General features: G+C 44.5%; 1 protein-coding gene across 1 annotated transcript in view; it reads left to right on the top strand.

The window, feature by feature from the left end:
- LOC139530664 (EARP-interacting protein homolog) overlaps positions 1-21839 on the top strand; it is a 94559-nt gene that overhangs the window by 39350 nt on the left and 33370 nt on the right. The window contains exons 4-6 of the mRNA XM_071327258.1: positions 7467-7629; positions 12454-12553; positions 16131-16267. Of these exons, the coding sequence (XP_071183359.1) occupies positions 7467-7629; positions 12454-12553; positions 16131-16267 (400 nt within the window). The remainder of the gene's footprint in view (positions 1-7466; positions 7630-12453; positions 12554-16130; positions 16268-21839) is intronic.

The following is a 21839-nucleotide window of genomic DNA, read 5'->3' as shown; positions in this document are numbered from 1 at the left end:
ATGGTATAAAGTCAATTATAAAACGGGTTGTTTGAGTCCTGGATGCTGATTGGTTGATAGCAGGGAGTTATTCACAATAATTCCCGCAAAATTCTATTGCAAGTATAAATGCGCTTCCACTGTCCCGCAGCCCAGCCAGGCGTTCATAAACGTAATCTGCCCTGCGTGTGAACATGACGAGACTAATAGCTTCTCTGAGCCAGGCAAATTAATTAATCAGGATCATTATAATGGATATATCCAAAGAATTGGCAATGTATACTGAACAAAAATATAAACGCAACATGTGAAGTGTTGGTCCCATGTTTCATGAGCTGAAATCACTGCAACTCCCGTGCGGTCTCAGGAGAGGTGAAGGTCGAGAGCCATGCGTACTCCGAAACACGACCCCGCCAAGCCGCATTGCTTCTTGACACACTGCTCGCTTAACCCGGAAACCAGCCGCACCAATGTGTCGAGGAAACACCATACAGCTAGCGACCGAAGTGGTGTTGTAATTACGGTTACATTAAGACACCATGGAGCCGAATACACTGTGGAGAAGTTATCAATTATGCTTTGGATGATGTATCAATACACACAGTTACTGCAAAGATACAGGCGTACTTCCTAACTCAGTTGCTGGAGAGGAAGGAAACAGCTCAGGGATTCCACCATGAGGCCAATGGTGACTTTGAAACAGTTACACGGTTTACTAATTGTTGTGATAGGAGAAAACTGAGGATGTATCAACAACATTGTAGTTACACCACAATCCTAACGTAAATGACAGAGTGGAAGACGGAAGCCCGTACAGAATAAAAATATTCGAAAACATGCATCCTGTTTGCAATAAGGCACTAAAACAATACTGCACATAGTTGATTTTCTTAAAACACATAGGGTGTCTATATATGGGAAAAATACACATTTATAAATGTTCAGCAATCGATTGGCCGAAAGAACAGACAACTTTTGGTCGGCCAAGATTTTTTTTTAGTCTGGGACAGACCTAGACCAAACACACCAACACAGTCGTGAAGAGGGCACGACAATGCCTCTTCCCCCTAAGGAGGCTGAAAATAATTACTGGGCCCTCAGATCCTCCTTTTCAAGCATTGTGGTGGCTGCATCATGTTATGGGTATGCTTGTCAGTAGAGCTAAGCACAGGGAAAATCCTAAAGGAAAACCTGGTTATCTGCTTTCCAGAAGACACTAGGAGACAAATTAAAATCAAATCCAATTTAATTTCACTTTACCGTGAAATACTTACTTACGAGCCCGTTCCCAACAAATCAAATCAAATTTTATTGGTCACATACACATGGTTAGCAGATGTTAATGCGAGTGTAGTGAAATCCTTGTGCTTCTAGTTCCGACAGTGCAGTAATATCTAACAAGTAAGCTAACAAATTCACAATGACTACCTTATACACACATGTAAAGGGATGAATAAGTATATTTATATGTACATATAAATATATGGATGAGCGATGGCCGTGCGGCATAGGCAAGATGCAGTAGATGGTATAGAATACAGTATATACATATGAGATGAGTAATGTAGGATATGTAGACATTATTAAAGTGGTGTTATTTAATGTGACTAGTGATACCTTTATTAAATCCTCTTATTAAATGTAATAAAGTGGTAAGAGATTTGAGTCTGTATGTTGGCAGCAGCCACTCAATGTTAGTGATGGCTGTTTGACAGTCTGATGGCATTGAGATAGAAGCTGTTTTTCAGTCTCTCGGTCCCAGCTTTCATGCACCTGTACTGACCTCGTCTTCTGGATGATAGCGGGGTGAACAGGCAGTGGCTCGGGTGGTTGTTGTCCTTGATCTTTTTGGTCTTCCTGTGACTTCGGGTGCTGCAAAATACCAGTCTCATCGTCAACAGTGAAGAGGCGACTCTGGGATGCTGGCATTCTAGGCAGAGTTGCAAAGAAAAAGCCATATCTCAGACTGGCCAATAAAAAGAAAAGATTAAGATGGGCAAAATAACACTGACACTGGACAGGGGAACTCTGCCTAGAAGGCCAGCATCCCGTGGTCGCCTCTTCGCTATTGACGTTGAGACTGGTGTTTTGCGGGTTTAAACCGTACCAGCCAGCACCCAAAATTAGTACCGGAACCTATTTCAGTCCAAATCAAGCACTGAATAGAAGCCTACTTTATGAAGTTTCCACTGGATCAGAGCATAACATTTTTCCCTTACACGCTGTGATTATCGAAATATTGTAAACTATTGTAATTCTTCATTGTATGTAAAAACAGACTGTTTACTTGCTGTTTTGAGGTGAAGAAAACATTACTTTGAGAAGCTCCACACGTCATTAGTGGTGGTCCGTGGTGGTGGTGGCCTCAGCAGAAGTCAGGGCATTCCTACTTATTGCTCTTCGAGGAGCAGTGCAGAGCTGTTGTCAAGAAAGTGATTTTGAGTTTGTGTTTATATAGGATGTACCGCCCCCACCTACCGTCAACCAATTCAGGAGGGGCATGGATATGCTCGATTTGGCCTCTGCATGCCTCTGGAGGCTCCGCAATTGCTTCACACCCTGAATATGAGGCCTCCTACCATATTTTTGAATCAAGCATACATTGGCTTTTTGTCTAGGCTTCCGCAATGGATTAGTTCACTGAGATGGGCTCAAATATATACAGTACCAGTCAAAAGTTTGAACACACCTACTCATTCCAATGTTTTTCTTTATTTTTACTATTTTCTACATTGTAGTATGATAGTGAAGACATCGAACTATGAAATAACACATGTGGAATCATGTAGCAACAAATCGAGATATATTTTATATGTGAGATTCTTCAAAGTAGCCAACCTTTACCTTGATGACAGCTTTGCACACTCTTGGCATTCTCTCAACCAGCTTCATGAGGTAGTCACCTGGAATGCATTTCGACTAACAGGTGTGCCTTGTTTGAAGTCAATTTGTGGAATTTCTTTCCTTCTTAATGCGTTTGAGCCAATCATTTGTGTTGTAACAAGGTAGGGTTGATATACAGAATATAGCCCTATTTGGTAAATACCAAGTCCATATTATGGCAAGAACAGCTCAAATAAGCAAAGGGAAACGACAGTCCGTCATTACTTTAAGACATGAAGGTCAGTCAATCCGGAAAAAGCTACTTCAAGTGCAGTTGCAAAAACCATCAAGTGTTATTATGAAACTGGCCCTCATGAGGACTGCCACAGGAAAGGAAGACCCAGAGTTACCTCTGCTGCAGAGGATAAGTTCATTAGAGTTACCAGCCTCAGAAATTGAATAAATGAATGCTTCAGAGTTCAGGTAAGACACATCTCAACATCAACTGTTCAGAGGAGACTGCGTGAATCAGGCCTTCATGGTGGAATTCCTGCCAATAAATCACTACTAAAGGACACCAATAAGAAGAAGAGACTTTCTTGGGCCAAGAAACACGAGCAATAGACATTAGACAGGTGGAAATCTGTCCTTTGGTCTGTCTGATGAGTCCAAATTTGAGACGCAGAGTGGGTGAATGGATGATCTCCGCGTGTGGTTCCCACTGTGAAGCATGGAGAAGGAGGTGTGATGGTGCTTTGCTGGTGACACTGTCAGTGATTTTTATTTTATTTTATATTTTTAATTCAAGACACACTTACTTAACACAATAACATTCTAAGTGACCCCAAACTTTTGAACGGTAGTGTATATATACAGTACTAGTAAAAGTTTGGACACACCTACTCATTCAAGGGTTTTTCTTTATTTTTACTATTTTCTACCTTGTAGAATTATAGTGAAGACATCAAAACTATGGAACAAGCATGGCTACCACAGCATTCTGCAGCTATATGCAATCCCATCTGGTTTGGGCTTAGTGGCACTATCATTTGTTTTTCAACAGGACAATGACCTAACACACCTCCAAGTTGTGTAAGGGCTATTTGACCAAGAAGGAGAGTGATGGAGTGCTGCATCAGTGCTGCATATGTGGGGAACTCCTTCAAGACTGTTGGAAAAGCATTCCAGGTTAAGCTGGTTGGGAGAATACAACGAGTGTGCAAAGCTGTCATCAAGGCAAAGGGTGGCTACTTTGAACAATCTAAAATATATTTTGATTTGGTTACTACATGATTCCATATGTGTTATTCCATAGTTTTGATGTCTTCACTATAATTCTACAAGGTAGAAAATAGTAAAAATAAAGAAAAACCCTTGAATGAGTAGGTGTGTCCAAACTTTTTACTAGTACTGTATATATACACTACCGTTCAAAGGTTTGGGGTCACTTAGCTTTTCTTTCAAAAACAATAACATTCTAACATTTTTGTCAATTAAAATAACATCAAATTGATCAGAAATACAGTGTAGACATTTTTAATGTTGGAAATTACTTTTGTAGCTGGAAATGGCAGATTTTTTCAAATGGAATATCTACATAGGCATACAGAGGGCCATTATCAGCAACTGTCACTCCTGTGTTCCAATGGCACATTGTTTTAGCTAATCCAAGTTTATAATTTAAAAAGGTTAATTGATCATTAGAAAACCCTTTTGCAATTATGTTAGCACAGCTGAAAACTGATTTATGAAGCCATAAAACTGGCCTTCTTTAGATTAGTTGAATATCTGGAGCATCAGCATTTGTGGGTTCGATTACAGGCTCGAAATGGCCAGAAACAAAGGACTTTCTTATGAAACTCGACAGTCTATTCTTGTTCTGAGAAATTAAGGCTGTTCCATGCGAGAAATTGCCAGGAAACTGAAGATCTCGTACAATGCTATGTACTACTCCCTTCACAGAACATCGCAAACTGGCTCTAACCAGAATAGAAAGAGGTGTGGGAGGCCCCAGTGCACAACTGAGCAAGAGGACAAGTACATTAGAGTGCCTACTTTGAGAAACAGACACCTCACAAGTCCACAACTGGCAGCTTCAGTTTTTGTTCTACCTTATGTTATTTGTAGTACTACATTGATATTGATTACTGCATTGTTGGGTTTTGAGCTTGCAAGAAATGCATTTCACTCTACTTGTGCACGTGACATTAAAACTTGAAGCTTGAAAATAATAGTGAGTAGTTAGAGCGTTAGAGTGAGTCAAGTGAGAGAGTCATTTATACCGTGGCATTGTTGAATACTCGTTTCTAATTTGCTTGAAGGGCATACTAGAGCGTGCAATATTTAAGTGATATCGCCCGAGAAGCCAGTGTCTCGGTCCGGCAAACCATGCTAATATATCCTCCAAACACCGGCTTCGAAGGCATTATCACTTTTATACAACGGGTTACCAATATATTCTGGCCGTCATGCGTTCTATCGGTTCGGTTGCCAGAGATGCGACCCAGTTAAGTCTTTTTGTTGAAAATCTATGGACGCGACCCAGTCGTTCATTCTAAATGTTCCGTTGCCATGATGGCTGGCAACGTTCTTATCCTTTGCTTGGTAACTAGCCAACTGTGGCTAACACAGTCACGGCAAACAGTGCAGCCAGAATAACAGCAAAGTAGCTGCATTTGCATTTTCTAGTGATTTTGGGTGGGATACATCCATAACGATCTAATGATGTGGAATTTTGCCTGGCATAGAACATTTGCCCTCTTGCCAGGCCACTGTTCAGAAGAGATGGCCAACTACACAGCTAACATAATGACTTCAAACTGAAGCTGGAATGACAGCAAACTATCTGTATTTCTGTGTTTTATATTCACATTTCTTTGTATAGATCCATTAAAATGATGCTGATTCATGATTTCGACTGGCTGATTTCGACACCTTCATTACTATGGGACAGCTGGATATCGTATCGCAATATTGAAAGAATGTTGAAAATGTCGGAGAGACAGACCACAAGGTTATTACAAATCTCCACTGTTGAAAACTAAATGCTAGTCTAAAGCAAATGGGAGATCATGTCTAGATGCTTTTTACAGTGTAGATCTAGTATATAAATTGCCTGGCTGAGCTGATGAGACAATGGATTTAGCCAGTGGTAACTTGTGAAATAGACACTGGCTGGAATGCGTTTTTTACCAATCAGCGTTCAGGATTAGACCCACTCGTTGTGTAATGCACGGTATTATTCAATGGCTATGAAATTCATTTTTATATGTTCTATGTTTGAACAGCTTTTGGAAGCAAAAGTTGAATTGAAAACATTATTGGCGTTGTTGAATTCGATTTTCATAATAGAATGGAAGGACTGATGGCTTGGTTAGCTAAGCTAGCAAGTCTGTTTGGTTGTTTACCAAGGCAACTATTGTAGCTATCTATACTGAACAAAAATATAAACGCAACATGCAACAATTTCAACGGTTTTACTGAGCTACAGTTCATATAAGGGAACCAGTCAATTGAAAAAAATTAATTAGGCCCTAATCTATGGATTTCACATGACTGGGCAGGCGGTGCAGCCACGGGTGGGCCTGGGAGGGCATAGGCTCACCCACTTGGGAGTCACCAGGCCCAGGCATTCAGAATTAGTTTTTCACCACAAAAGTGCTTTATTTCAGACCAAAATACTCCTCAGTTTCATCAGCTGTCCGGGTAGCTGATCTCAGACAATCCTGCAGATGAAGAAGCCGGATGTGGAGGTCCTGGGCTGGCGTGGTTACACGTGGTGTGCGGTTGTGAGGCCGGTTGGACATAATGACAAATTCTCTAAAACGAAGTTGGAGGAGGCTTATGGTAGAAAAATGAACATTCCATTATCTTGCAACAGCTCTGGTGGACACTCCTGCAGTCAGCATGTCAATTGCATATTCCCTCAAAACTTGAGACATCTGTGGCATTGTGTTGTGTGACAAAACTGCACATTTTAGAGTTGTCTTTTGTTGTCCCCAGCACAAGGTGCACCCGTGTTATGATCATGCTGTTTAAGCAGCTGTCAGTTGGATGGATTATCTAGGCAAAGGAGAATTGCAGACTAACAGGGATGGAAACAAATTAAGCTTTATGTGCATATGGAACATTTCTGGGATCTTTTATTTCAGCTCATGAAACATGGGACCAACACTTTACATGTTGCGTTTTTATATTTTTGTTCAATATAGTACACTTGCGAGCTACTTCAGTGGATATTGAACACATTTCTAGCGGCACATTTCTAGTGGTATATCCGTTACATTATACCCCATGGCTTGTGTGATAATTAACTCTGGGCTCTGTGTTCTCTGGAAAATAATGAAACTCCGTGGAAGGTTAGTGCCACTCCGCTAGCGCGTCGTGCAACACACCTTCCACGTCATGGATTATTTTCCATAGAACGCACAGGTTGATGGTTCCTTGCGTATATCACAGGACACTAAGGAAATGTATTTGAATGAAAGCACCTACAGGGATCTAGCTGCACCAGGTTTTTTGAACCTTCATAACCTGGTCCCTGATGCGGTCCCACGGACCTGGTCCCTCTGCACATTCTGGTTTTCATTCTCATATCCATATCATGAGTGAGTCCCCACCTACCTCAGGTGTCTAACACTGACTTTGTCTCCTGTCCACTGCAGCCAGTGAGAGTCGCGTAGTGACGTGTGGGGCTGTATGGAGGATGCCCCCAGAGTGGGAGTCAGGGAGCCACGAGTCCCCAGACGACCCCCACAACTCCCACAACCCCCAGAACCTGGAACTCCTCTGTCACCTTGACAACAGTGCCCATGGCAACGCCTCCAGGTAGGCCGCTCTCAGACTGTCGCCTACAGCTACAATACTGTATACAACACAACAGTCATATCAATTCAACCCTGAAACTATAGGGTTTCCACGACCCCCTGTTTCGATACTTTTCTCTGCTCTTTTCTCCTTTGTGTTCTTTTCCCCCTCGTTCTCTGTTCCTCTATCTCATCTTCTCTCCTTCTCCCCCTCTGTCTCTCTCCCCTTCTCCATTAGACTCTATCTCTGTGTATTTTGTCTTTCTAAATCTATGGTCCTGCCTCTCACCATTTATACCCCTATACCCGCTTATCTTCCTCTATCTTTAAATCTTTCTATCTCTCATTCTCCCTCATCTCGTTGTTATCTCCCTCTGTCACTTGCCCCGTCTCTCTCTCTCTCATGTACTACTGAAGTGTATCCTGGTCTATACTTTACAATACTATGTTGTGAAGTGTTGAGTGACCTACATATCCCAGGGCTCAGCCACTGCTCAGGCCTTTGTCTTATACTTAGCTGTATACACTACATTCACCATCCATTTATGGTGCAGGAAAATAACATCAATACTCGTCCCTTTTTAAACTTCAGTAGCTGCCTCGTCCCTTTTTAGACTTCAGTAGCTGCCTCGTCCCTTTTTAGACTTCAGTAGCTGCCTCGTCCCTTTTTAGACTTCAGTAGCTGCCTCGTCCCTTTTTAGACTTCAGTAGCTGCCTCGTCCCTTTTTAGACTTCAGTAGCTGCCTCGTCCCTTTTTAGACTTCAGTAGCTGCCTCGTCCCTTTTTAGACTTCAGTAGCTGCCTCATCCCTTTTTAGACTTCAGTAGCTGCCTCATCCCTTTTTAGACTTCAGTAGCTGCCTCATCCCTTTTTAGACTTCAGTAGCTGCCTCATCCCTTTGGAAGGAAGATTGCATTTTGGCATTCCAAATTAAATTCCCCATTTCCATTTTAAGAAACTTCCCTGAGCACTATTTAAAAATATATATTTTAGAGGCTGCAATTGTGCATGTGTGTGTGTGCAATAGCCTTCAATTGGGTGAGTGAGGTGGGGCTCTGTGGTGGAGATTGATGGTTCTGCTGTCTGCCATTCTGACACCTCCAGAGCTGCAACACTCTCAAGGGCATGATAGTGTGTCTGTGTGTGTGTTCTGTGAGTCTCGCAGCCTTCGCTTTGTTGTATTGGCTCTGAGAGATGGATGGCTTTGGTTTGGTGCCCACCTCGTCCATCTCTTTCAGGCTGCAACCCCCGCCGTCTCTGACTACGCTGGCAGGAGCACAGCAACCAGCAGAGGGTGTGTTTGTATGTGTGCGACTGTGCTTGTCTAAGTGTGTGAGAGAAGGAGTACATGAGAGTGTCTGTATGTACATACTGTATATTATCAACAGGGCTCTCAGCGGTGAGGATATACTGTCTAATGTAGTCTATTTCGAGGAGAAATAGACTCAGAAGGAGCACAGGAAGCTGTTTTTAATGTACTGTATGAGAGTCTGAGTGGGTTCAGATCACTTATTACCTTCCTTCCTGTATGTATGTATGTATGTACTTCCTTTATGCCTTTTATGGCTGTACCTCAGTCCCTCCTCAGCCTTGCTGGACTAACATTTGGGCTAGTGTCGTGTTGTGGAGCGTGGCTGGAATGAAGAAGTAGACCCACAAACCGTAGTACTCTGGCATGGTTACATTTCTCTCCCCTTGCTTTGGGGAGCCAAGCGCCTCATTTCGATTTGGAGCAGCACCAGGCTCAGGAATCAATTCCCATTGAGCGATTAGGACTAATCATGGCTTGGCTGGGCACCATGAGGAATCAAGAAGCTCAACAGGCACACTGTTTTATTTTTTCACTGGAGGGTGTGACGGGAGGGGGGTAAGTGTGTGTGTCTGTGAGCATGTGTGTGTAGCCTTTGTATACAGGGGTGTGTGTATGCCTGTATGTGTGTTGGGGGGGGGGGGGGTTCCTGGTGATCACAGAGTATGATTTGCACTCAAAGGGACTGTTAGTCAATCAATGTTAGCCCAATGGGATCTCAGGCAGCCACACAGTCATATGCAAGCCAGTCAATACTGTCAGTAATGTTAGGGGCCGTGGAGACCAGTATTCTAACACACCTTCAATTGGACACATAAACTCTGCTTGGCTGATTAATCCTGTCTCTACACACGCATGCGCCTAAACAGACACACTTTTTTAAATTGCCCATATTTTGTCCTTCTTAGTTCCTGTCTCCCTTTCTCTCTTCAATCTCTCTCCCTCTTCTACTATCTCTGTTCCCATCTCTGTCTCCCTCCCTTTTCTATCTCTCTCTCACACCCTTCTCTTTTCTCTCTCTCTCATCCACTGTGTCTTTCCCAGGCCTTGCCTTGGACCTACAGTGCCTTCAGAAAGTATTCAGACCCCTTGACTTTTTCCACTTTTTTTTTTACGTTACATCCTCATTCTATAATTGATTAAATAAAACAATTTCCTCAGCAATCTACACAATACCCCATAATGACAAAGGGAGAACAGGTTTTTTGAAATTTAAGCAAATGTATTGAAAACAAAAATCAGATACCTTATTTACATAAGTATTCAGACCCTTTGCTATGAGACTTGAAAGTCAGCTCAGGTGCATCCTGTTTCCATTGATCATCCTTGAGAGATTTCTACAACTTGATTTTGAGTCCACCGGTGGTAAATTCAATTGATTAGACATGACTTGGAAAGGCACACACCTATATAAGGTCCCACAGTTGACAGTGCATGTCAGAGCTAAAACCAAGCCATGAGGTCGAAGGAATTGTCTGTAGAGCTCCGAGACAAGATTGTGTCCAGGCATAGATCTGGGGAAGGGTACCCAAACATTTATGCAGCATTGAAGGTCCCCAAGAACATAGTGGCCTCCATCATTCTTAAATGGAAGAAGTTTGTAACCACCAAGCCTCTTTCTAGAGCTGGCCTGAATGCCAAGCGTCACGTCTAGAGGAAACCTGACACCATCCCTACGGTGAAGTATTGTGGTGGCAGCATCATGCTGTGGGGATATTTTTCAGGGGCAGGGACTGGGAGAATAGTCAGGACCGAGGCAAAGATGAATGGAACAAATTACAGCGAGATCCTTGATGAAAACATGCTCCAAAGCGCTCAGGACATCAGACTGTGGCGAAGGTTCACCTTCCTACAGGACAACGACCCTAAGCACACAGCCAAGACAATGCAGGAGTGGCTTCTGGACAAGCCTCTGAATGTCCTTGTTGCCAAGCCAGAGCCTGGACTTGAACCCGATCGAACATCTCTGGAGAGACCTGAAAATAGTTGTGCAGCGACGCTCCCCATCTAACCTGACAGAGCTTGAGAGCATCTGCAGAGAAGAATGGGAGAACCCCCCCCCCCCCAAACTGTTTTTGCTTAATTATGGGGTATTGTGTGTAGATGAAGGAAAAAAACGATTTAATCAATTTTAGAATAAGGCTGTAACCTAACAAAATGTGGGAAAAGTCAAGGGGTCTGAATACTTTCCAAAGACCCTGTATAGCTCTATTGAGCTGATCCCTCACTGTAACTCTGTAGCCAAGCCAACCGGATTTATCTGTTTTGTCTCTATTCCCCAAAGCAGCCCAATCTGATTTCCCCCCAATACCATGAGCGTGTGCATATGTTGCTATTGAATTAAACTCATCTGAATACAAAGCAGACGGAGAAACAGTTTGATGAGAAGGACGGAGGCGGGTGTCTCGCCCAGGACTGTCTGAGATATATGGGCCTGTAAAGCTCCCCTCCCTGGCAGTCCTCCATGTATTTACATATTCAGTCCCTACCAGGATGCCAAGCCGCCGCAGAGCTCAAGGTCAAATGCACATAACTTATTTTCTTTAATAAGAGCGGCTGGCTGTTGCCATAAAGGGGAAGAGGATCTCTCTCTCTCTTTTATGAATTAATTAATACTATTGGGAGGGCTACTTTTATACATCTGGGGGTGGTGAATATATTGACTTCAGATTGTAGCTGTTTTTATGGAATAAATGAATGACAGACAACGAGAGAGAAAGAGAGAGAGAGACAGGTAAGAGAAGGACAGACAGTGCTGCCTCCTACACTGACATTGTGTGTGTGTGTGTGTGTGTGTGTGTGTGTGTGTGTGTGTGTGTGTGTGTGTGTGTGTGTGTGTGTGTGTGTGTGTGTGTGTGTGTGTGTGTGTGTGTGTGTGTGTGTGTGTGTGTGTGTGTGTGTGTGTGACTCCTAGCACCTTGGGAGGGCAGTAAAAACTGTCCCCCATCGTCCCTGGATTTACAACTTCCATAAACTCCTCTGTTCCCTTTCTTCCTCTCTATCCCCCTGTCCCGCTCTCCCCTCACAAGATATGCAAATGACTGAGTTGGATGAAAATCCTGAGGAAGACTGTAACTTTGTCCCTCCCTCCTCCTCCTTCCATCCCTTTATCTCTCCCCCACACACAGCACAGTGGAGGCTTCATGTTGTGTTGCTCCACACTGATGAATGACTCAGAGGAGATGGGCCAGTCTCATTTATCACCACTAGAACTAATGACATCAGTCTATAGCACAGGCAGCTCTTATCATGCACTGTGTATGTTGTGTATGTGTCACACGCAGTAAATACTACATAGTGCTCATTTGACTACATACCGTGGTAATAAACTTTGGTAATAAACTGCCGCCATTGGATGTGTGTGCGCATTGTACTGTGGTTGTGTAGAAGAGCGTTTACCTTTTTTTTCTCGCACTGATGCGCGTGTGTGTGTGTGTGTGTGTCCTGTGAACTAACTCTCTCCCCTCGCTCTCTCTCTCTCTCTCTCACTCTCTTTCTCTTTCTCTCGATCTCGCTGTCTCTCTCTCTCTGCTGCAGTGTCCTGTGGGAGCCCATGGGAGATGGGAAGCGTGTGATCTCTCTGGCTGATAACCACGCTCTGCTCTGGGACTTGACGGAGAGCTCTACCCAGGCCACGGTGAGACACACACACACACACCACCATACGTCTCCCCATACCCCATGCTCATTATTTGATAACCACGAGATCAGACCGGTCTTATCTTTCCCTCCCTTCCCAACAACGGTGTTATAAGAACTGTCTAGGGGTGTACTCTGCTTGCCTCACCAACACACTGTATCTGGGCTAGCTTTAGTGTCCAGAGCAGTGGCTCCTGTGGGTGTTCTTGTGGACTTTCAGAGCTGGTTCACTGGTGCCCCAATTCTCTTCTGCTGTGATCCACCTAAAATAGTTAACTCGTGTCAAGTAAACTGTTCCATGTTTTAACGACCCCCATGCAAGCTAGATATACATTGAGTACACCACACATTAGGAACACCTACCTAATATTGAGGTACACCCCCCCCCCCCCACCTACTACCATACTCTTGCCCGTTCAGCGTCTGAATGGCACACATACACAATCCATGTCTCTGCGGTTCAAGCTTATAAAAGACACACCCTCGCCCACTCACTCTCGCCTTTTGCCCTTGGGGGAATCCCCGTCACCATCTTGGAGGGCGGTCCAAAAAGACTAGCCAAGCAAGGGAAGTTTGTAACGTAAGCCCCTCAGCCAACGTTTTTAGTCGAGTTTGCGAGTGTACAATTATGTTCACTTCAGGGCCTGAAACTCCCCATAATTCAATTCGCGACGATTGTACATCCGTTAAGAAAAGTCTGTGAAAACTTAAAAACAACATCAATGGAGAAGTCAACATACAAGTGTAGGTAAAAACGAATGCAAATAAGTTAGAAATTGTGCTACTAATGCACATGACGGCACAAACACGTCTCGTAAATATGTTTTTGTTTGGTTATCTTCTGGAAATTGTAGAAATAAAACGTTTTCCTTGTTCAGAAGTTCCAGCTAGGCAGGCTAACGTCAGTTAGCTAATTCATTTGCTAGCTATCATACAGTAGGTGTCTATTAGTAATTATCTATTTAATATAAGTAGACATGCATCATAATTGCCTGTGTAACGCATATAAAGCGCCCACAAGCTACCAGTAGCTGAAAACACAATCATCGCGGGATAAACGAGTGACAAATTTCCAGCCAAGGGCGGTCCATTTAAAAATCATTCTTTCCTTCCTCGCCCCTCGCCATGCAAGTGTATACTCGTCAGACGTCATGATACGTCATCAGAAGTGTCCACTTCATTTGAGGCCTGAGGGCATCATTTGAGGCCTGAGGGTCTGTTTAAGTGTTTGGACCGCAGCCTCAGTTGTCTCAATCCTTCTCTGACCTGTCTCCTACCCTTCATCTACACTGATTGAAGTGGATCTAACAGGTGAGGGATCATAGCTTTCACCTGGCTTCACCTGGTCAGTCTATGTCATGGAAAGAGCATGTTTTGTATGTTGAACTTTACCCATTTGAAAGTTGAATGGCCGAAGTGCTAATTGTTGTCACCCAGTTGGTCTAGTCAGGACTAGTTTGTGGCCATACTGTTTAGTAGAAACTCTCTCCTCTGACAGTGCTGTTCCATCCCCACTAATGCAGTGAGGTGAGGAGGAGGCGTCCCTGTCTCCTCCTTGTTATTTACTGTTTTGTTCCTCTGATTCTCCACTCCACTGCCTCTGCAATTAAAACGTCCATAGTTCTATAGTGGAGATGAAGAGTGTGTGTGTGTGTGTGTGTGTGTGTGTGTGTGTGTGTGTGTGTGTGTGTGTGTGTGTGTGTGTGTGTGTGTGTGTGTGTGTGTGTGTGTGTGTGTGTGTGTGTGTGTGTGTGTGTGTGTGTGTGTGTGTGTGTGTGTGTGTGTGTGTGTGTGTGTGTACTCTGTAGTGTGTAGGCTGGTCAGTTAATGTTCCATTAGTAGCTAGCTGCCTGGGCATACTTTAGCAGGGAGGTGCTTCATGAATAATGGGCCTAAGTCATTAGTAATTAATGTGCTCATACAGAGATCTGCACAGGGCCAGCCAGGCCACAGGCCCAACAGGACACAACCAAGGACTTTATATTGGTGTGTGTGCGCGTGTGGATGTGTGTGTCATAATGTAAACCTGTGAAGAATCGCCTTGTCCAGAGATTGCAATCATACATGCACACTCACAGAGGGACACAGATGAACACTCACACACACACATTCTCTCCTGCTCTATGTGTGTGGCGGCGTCCCCAGAGGAAGGCACTCTGTGTGTCGTCGTCCCCTCGTGTAGTGACATTGATGTCAGGCTGGGCTGCAGAGCAGCAGAGCAGGGAGCTATTGAGTGACACAGCCTGCCCTGGGCATGGCAGCCATTAAAAATGGAGCGAGGGCACAGGGGTGAGAGAGAGAGAGAGAGAAGAGTAGAGCAGGGTCAGAGGAAAAAGAGAGGGTGAGAGAATGAGAGAGAAGTAGATGGCGAGAGATGAAGTGAGAGAACTAGGATAGAGGGAGGGAGCCTGCCAGCCTAGACAGTTTCTTCCAGCGCTGTTGAGAATGCTAATCTTCTCCACTCTATCCCTTTACAGCCCCCCCTCCCTCCTTCCTTACCCACATCCCCTCCCTCTATCAGAGGCTCTCAGGCTGATGTGTTCATCACAGGCCTGTCTGTCTGTCCAGCTGCACCATGGATTTGTCTGTCTCGAGTGTACGGTAGATTAAAGCTGTGTGTGTGTGTGTGTGTGTGTGTGCGTGCGTGCGTGCGTGCGTGCGATCAATTAGAAACACTGCTGCTACTGAGTCAGAACATCTTCTCCGGCTCACGGTACGTTCACACACCTTGTCCACCGTGGCCGTTCACTCACACACAATTCACGCTCTCCCTAAATGCGTGACTGTTTGGCAGATAGCGTTGTTTTATTGGACAGCGATTGCTAAAGGTAGCTGTCCTTCTGTGTTTTATATGCTAGGTCATTAGGCCTGCTAATGTGTTTAGCGCTAACAAAGCTGGGAGCTAGGCAGGGCATGAGGCTGTGGCTGTGCCACGCGCTAGACAGGAGAGATTATACTGGAAGACAGCCGCCCTCTCTTTCTCTCCTATCCCCTACCCTATCTCGTCCCCTCCTTCACTTCCCTTCTCCCACTCACCCTTATCTTCTCCTCCCTCTCTCCTCGATATAATGAAACTATGTGTGTGTGTGTGTGTGTGTGTGTGTGTGTGTGTGTGTGTGTGTGTGTGTGTGTGTGTGTGTGTGTGTGTGTGTGTGTGTGTGTGTGTGTGTGTGTGTGTGTGTGTGTGTGTGTGTGTGTGTGTGTGTGTGTGTGGAGAGACGAGATAGAGAGTAATTATCTAAGTAATGTTATCAGGTTGGATTTTAGAGTTGCAGAAGTATGAAATGATTGTATCTCTGTTGATTATGTCAGTACAGACTCAGAGGGTCCTTACTGGTCAAACTGGTGATCCATGAGTAACAGTATATAGATATTCACAATGGCAACACGGTCCTTCAGGAGTCATTGAACCTGTCATTGACTTTGCTGTCTGAGGGAGGGTGAGGTCAGCTTCACACTAGGGAAGGCCTGTCCATACAGGTGCGTCAATGCATTAACTCTTACCCTTATCTTAGCCTCCCTCGCCATACCCCATGATTGACAGGTGTATTGCTCATTAACCCCTGCCCCTCCAGATCTCCAGCAGTGCCACCCTAGAGGGTAAAGGTCAACTGAAGTTCACCTCTGGGAAGTGGAGTCCGCACCACAACTGTACCCAGCTGGCCACAGCCAACGACACAGCCATCAGAGGCTGGGACCTCCGCACCATGAGGTAAGACTGACATACTAACCATATAGTATTAACCATATACTAACCATATGTTAACCATATACTAACCATATGTTAACCATATACTAACCATATGTTAACCATGTATTAACCATATACTAACCATATGTTAACCATATACTAACCATATAGTATTAACCATAAACTAACCATATATTAACCATATACTAACCATATGTTATGTTAACCATATACTAACCATATGTTAACCATATATTAACATGTATTAACCATATACTAACCATATGTTAACCATATACTGGTTCCAAGATGGCGTAGCAGTCAGACGTCTTTGTTCTTCGTCTTGTATATGTCCCATGTATATATCTTTTTATATCTTTTTTTCTTTGCATATCTTATACTTTTCTAAACCTCAACTTCAAAATATTCTCCTGCAACCCGCCTCACCCAATGTGGTGTGGATCTGTCACTTCTAAAGTATTCTTATCCATCTCCGAACCGGTATTCCCCAATAGAAGCTAGCCAGCTAACTAGCTATTAGTCAGCTAACCACTGCTAGCGGTCATCAGCTAACCTTTAGCTCGGAAAGCTCTCGCCAGTTTGTACAACGCGATTCAAAACAGAGCATACCGGACCTATTTTCTCTCCATATCCCCAGATTCCTACCGCAAGCTCTGAACCTTTTCACCTGGATCATCACAGCTAGCTAGCTGCAATCCGAGTGACTATTCCTGGTTTAACGTCACGTCCCTGTCCCGAAGCTAGCACCAATTAGCCTGGAGCTAGCCCATGCTAGGCCCATTTCCCGACTAGCAGAAGAAGGTCAACAGCCACTCCTGGGCTATAATACCCTTTTTGCCAACTGGCCCGGACCCCCTTCTACTGCCAGTACAGGGCACAGAACCCCGCCGATCCTTCACGACTGGACTACCGACGAAATCTGCAGAGCATTGAAATAGCAATGCTCTGCGGCATTGCTAGCTGCGGCACGCTATCGTTAGCTGTCTAGAGCACACCGGACTGTTAGCTTAAGAGGCCCATCGGACAAATTCTTCGGCCACTATACCTATTTTGCCAATTGGCTTGGTTTACCACACGGAGCCCTGCTGATCCGTCTGCCGACATATTCAGCACGAAGGGGCCACAACAGACTTTATTCCGTCGCGACGTCCTTCTAAGGCCCTTCTGCTAGCCCCGGCCCTCTAGCTGCCTGAAGCCACTCACTGGACTCCCATGATTACTCGGCTACGCATGCCTCTCCCTAACGTCAATATGCTTTGTCCATTGCTGTTTTGGTTAGTATTTATTGCCTTATTTCACTGTAGAGCCTCTAGCCCTGCTCAATATGCCTTAGTGAACACTTTAATTCCACCTCCAATACAGTCAGTGACATCACCTGGTTTAAATGATATTCCTAGAGACAATATCTCTTTCATCGTCACTCTATGCACAGGTTTACCCCCACTGTATTCGCATCCTACCATACCCTTGTCTGTACATTATACCTTGAATCTATTCTACCGCGCCCAGAAATCTGTTCCTTTAACTCTCTGTTCTGAACGTACTAGGCGACCAGTTCTTTTAGCCTTTAGCCGTACCCTTATCCTACTCCTCCTCTGTTCCTCTGGTGATGTGGAGGTTAACCCAGGCCCTGCAGTGCCTAGCTCCACTCCTATTCCCCAGGCGCTCTCATTTGTTGACTTCTGTAACCGTAAAAGCCTTGGTTTCATGCATGTTAACATTAGAAGCCTCCTCCCTATGTTTGTTTTATTCACTGCCCTTGCACACTCTGCCAACCTGGATGTCCTAGTCATGTCTGAATCCTGGCTCAGGAAGACTACCAAAACCCAGAAATTTCCATCCCTAACTATAACATTTTACGACAAGATAGAACTGCCAAAGGGGGGCGGAGGGGGGCGGAGTTGCAATCTACTGCAGAGATAGCCTGCAGAGTTCTGTCTTACTAATCAGGTGTGTACCCAAACAATTCGAGCTTCTACTTTTAAAAATCCACCTTTCCAGAAACAAGTCTCTCACCGTTGCCGCTTGCTATAGGCCACCCTCTGCCCCCAGCTGTGCCCTGGACACCATATGTAAACTGATTACCCCCCATCTATCTTCAGAGCTCGTGATGCTAGGTGACCTAAACTGGGACATGCTTAAGCTTGATGCCCTCAATCTCACACAAATTATCAATGAACCCACCAGGTACAACCCCAAATCTGTACACATGGGCACCCTCACAGATATCATCCTAACCAACTTGCCCTCCAAATATACCTCTACTGTTTTCAACCAAGATCTCAGCGATCACTGCCTCATTGCCTGCATCCGTAATCGGTCCGTGGTCAAACGACCACCCCTCATCACTGTCAAACGCTCCATAAAACACTTCAGCGAGCAGGCCTTTCTAATCCACCTGGCCCGGGTATCCTGGAAGGATATAGACCTCATCCCGTCAGAAGAGGTCATTCTGGTCATTCTTTAAAAGTGCCTTCCTCACCATCTTAAATATGCATGCCCCTTTCAAAAATTGTAGATCCAGGAACAGATATAACCCAAGGTTATCTCCAGACCTGACTGCCCTTGACCAGTACAAAAACATCCTGTGGCGTTCTGCATTAGCATTGAATAGCCCCCGTTATATGCAACTTTTCAGGGATGTTAGGAACCAATATACACAGGCAGTTAGGAAAGCTAAGGCTAACTTTTTCAAGCAGAAATTTGCATCCTGTAGCACAAACTCAAAAAAGTTTTGGGACACTGTGAAGTCAATGGAGAATAGCTGCCCACTGCACTGAGGCTAGGAAACACTGTCACCACCGAATAATCCACTATAATTGAGAATTTCAATAAACATTTTTCTACGGCTGGCCATGCTTTCCACCTGGCTACCCCTACCCCGGCAACAGCTCTGCACTCCCCACAGCTACTTGCCCAAGCCTCTCCAATTTCTCCTTCACCCAAATCCAAATAGCTGGACCCTTACAAATCAGCCGGGCTAGACAATCTGGACCCTCTCTTTCTAAAATGATCTCCCGAAATTGTTGCAACCCCTATCACTAGCCTGTTCAACCTCTCTTTCGTATTGTCTGAGATTCCCAAAGATTAGAAAGCTGCAGCGGTCATCCCCCTTTTCAAAGGGGGAGACACTCTAGACCCAAACTGCTACAGACCTATATCTATCCTACCCTGCCTTTTTAAGGTCTTCGAAAGCCACGTTAACAAACAGATTACCGATCATTTCGAATCTCACCGTACCTTCTCCGCTATGCAATCTGGTTTCAGAGCTGGTCATGGGTGCACCTCAGCCACGCTCAAGGTCCTAAATTATATCATAACCGCCATCGATAAGAGACATTACTGTGCAGCCATATTCATCGACCTGGCCAAGGCTTTCGACTCTGTCAATCACCACATTCTTATTGGCAGACTCAACAGCCTTGGTTTCTCAAATTATTGCCTCGCCTGGTTTACCAACTACTTCTCTGATAGAGTTCAGTGTGTCAAATCGGAGGGCCTGTTGTCCGGACCTCTGGCAGTCTCTATGGGGGTGCCACAGGGTTCAATTTTCGGGCCGACTCTTTTCTCTGTATACATCAATGATGTCGCTCTTGCTGCTGGTGATTCTCTGATCCACCTCTACGCAGATGACACCATTCTATATACTTCTGGCCCTTTGTTGGACACTGTGTTAACTAACCTCCAGACGAGCTTCAATACTCTCCTTCCGTGGCCTCCAACTGCTCTTAAATGCAAGTAAAAGTAAATGCATGTTCTTCAACCAATCACTGCCCACACCTGCCCGCCCGTCCAGCATCACTACTCTGGACGGCTCTGACTTAAAATATGTGGATAGCTACAAATATCTAGGTGTCTGGTTAGACTGTAAACTCTCCTTCCAGACTCACATTAAGCATCTCCAATCCAAAATTAAATCTAGAATTGGCTTCCTATTTTGCAACAAAGCATCCTTCACTCATGCTGCCAAACATACCCTCGTAAAACTGACCATCCTACCGATCCTCTACTTCGGCGATGGCATTTATAAAATAGCCTCCAAAACTCTACTCAACAAATTGGATGCAGTCTATCACAGTGCCATCCGTTTGGTCACCAAAGCCCCATATACTACCCACCACTGCGACCTGTACGCTCTCGTTGGCTGGCCCTCGCTTCACTCTCGTCCCCAAACCCACTGGCTCCAGGCCATCTACAAGTCTCTGCTAGGTAAAGCCCCGCCTTATCTCAGCTCACTGGTCACCATAGCAGCACCCACTCGTAGCACGCGCTCCAGCAGGTATATCTCACTGGTCTTCCCCAAAGCCAGTTCATCCTTTGGCCGCCTTTCCTTTCAGTTCTCTGCTGCCAATGACTGGAACGAACTGCAAAAATCACTGAAGCTGGAGACTCATATCTCCCTCACCTAGCTTTAAGCACCAGCTGTTTGAGCAGCTCACAGATCACTGCACCTGTACATAGCCAATCTGTAAACAGCCCATCCAACTACCCCATCCCCATACTGTATTTATTTATTTATCTTGCTCCTTTGCACCCCAGTATCTCTACTTGCACATTCATCTTCTGCACATCTACCATTCCAGTTTTTAATTGCTATATTGTAATTACTTCACCACCATGGCCTATTTATTGCCTTAATTCCCTTATCCTACCTCATTTGCACTCACTGTTTATTGACTTTTGGTTTTCTTTCTTCTACTGTATTGTTGACTGTATGTTTGCTTATTCCATGTGTAACACTGTGTGGTTGTATGTGTCGAACTGCTTTGCTTTATCTTGGCCAGGTCGCAGTTGCAAATGAGAACTTGTTCTCAACTAGCCTACCTGGTTAAATAAAGGTGAAATGAATAAAAATAAATAAATAAAAATATACTAACCATATATTATTCAGCCACTATGTTCTACAAAAGTACTTCTTTATAGTCCAGTAGTACTGAACTATTTCGTATAGTAACTCTAATTTGTAGTCATTAGTATTAGAAACGAAAGGGTTCTAGTATTAAATGTGGTCCTTACCAGGTAACTTCCCCAATAAAGGAAACACTTAAGTAAATGAGGGGTACAAAGTATATAGAAAGCAGGTGCTTCCACACAGGTGTGGTTCCTTAGTTAATTAAGCAATTCAGTTTCCACCACCATCAAAACACCAAATTGTGAAATTTCTCGTGGAAGAATGGTGTCGCATCCTTCCAATAGAGTTCCAGACACTTGCAGAATTCATGCCAAGGTGCATCGAAGTTGTTCTGGCTCGTGGTGGCCCAAACGCCCTACTAAGACACTATGTAGGTGTTTACTTTATTTGAGCAATTACCTGTATAACAACTGATGAACAGCGTGTCTTTACAGTAGACAACCTGTACTGCCTGCCGGCTCAGCCCTGAGGTGTGAGGCTGTGGCAAGTGCGGTGGGGAAAGAGAGAGAGAGAGAGAGAGAGAGAGAGAGAGAGAGGAGGAGACGGAGAGAGAGATATAGAGGGAGAGAGATATTGAGTTGAGGTCAGGCTGTGTGTGGGCACTGCTAAAGGAATAATAATCACCTCTCTCTCGACCGTTCCCATAAAGACAGAGTGCTA

Source organism: Salvelinus alpinus, chromosome 9 (assembly GCF_045679555.1).
Source record: "Salvelinus alpinus chromosome 9, SLU_Salpinus.1, whole genome shotgun sequence".
Classification (NCBI taxonomy): domain Eukaryota; kingdom Metazoa; phylum Chordata; class Actinopteri; order Salmoniformes; family Salmonidae; genus Salvelinus; species Salvelinus alpinus.
The sequence above is the reverse complement of the archived record's forward strand: the minus strand, read 5'-3'. Positions and strand labels throughout refer to the sequence as shown.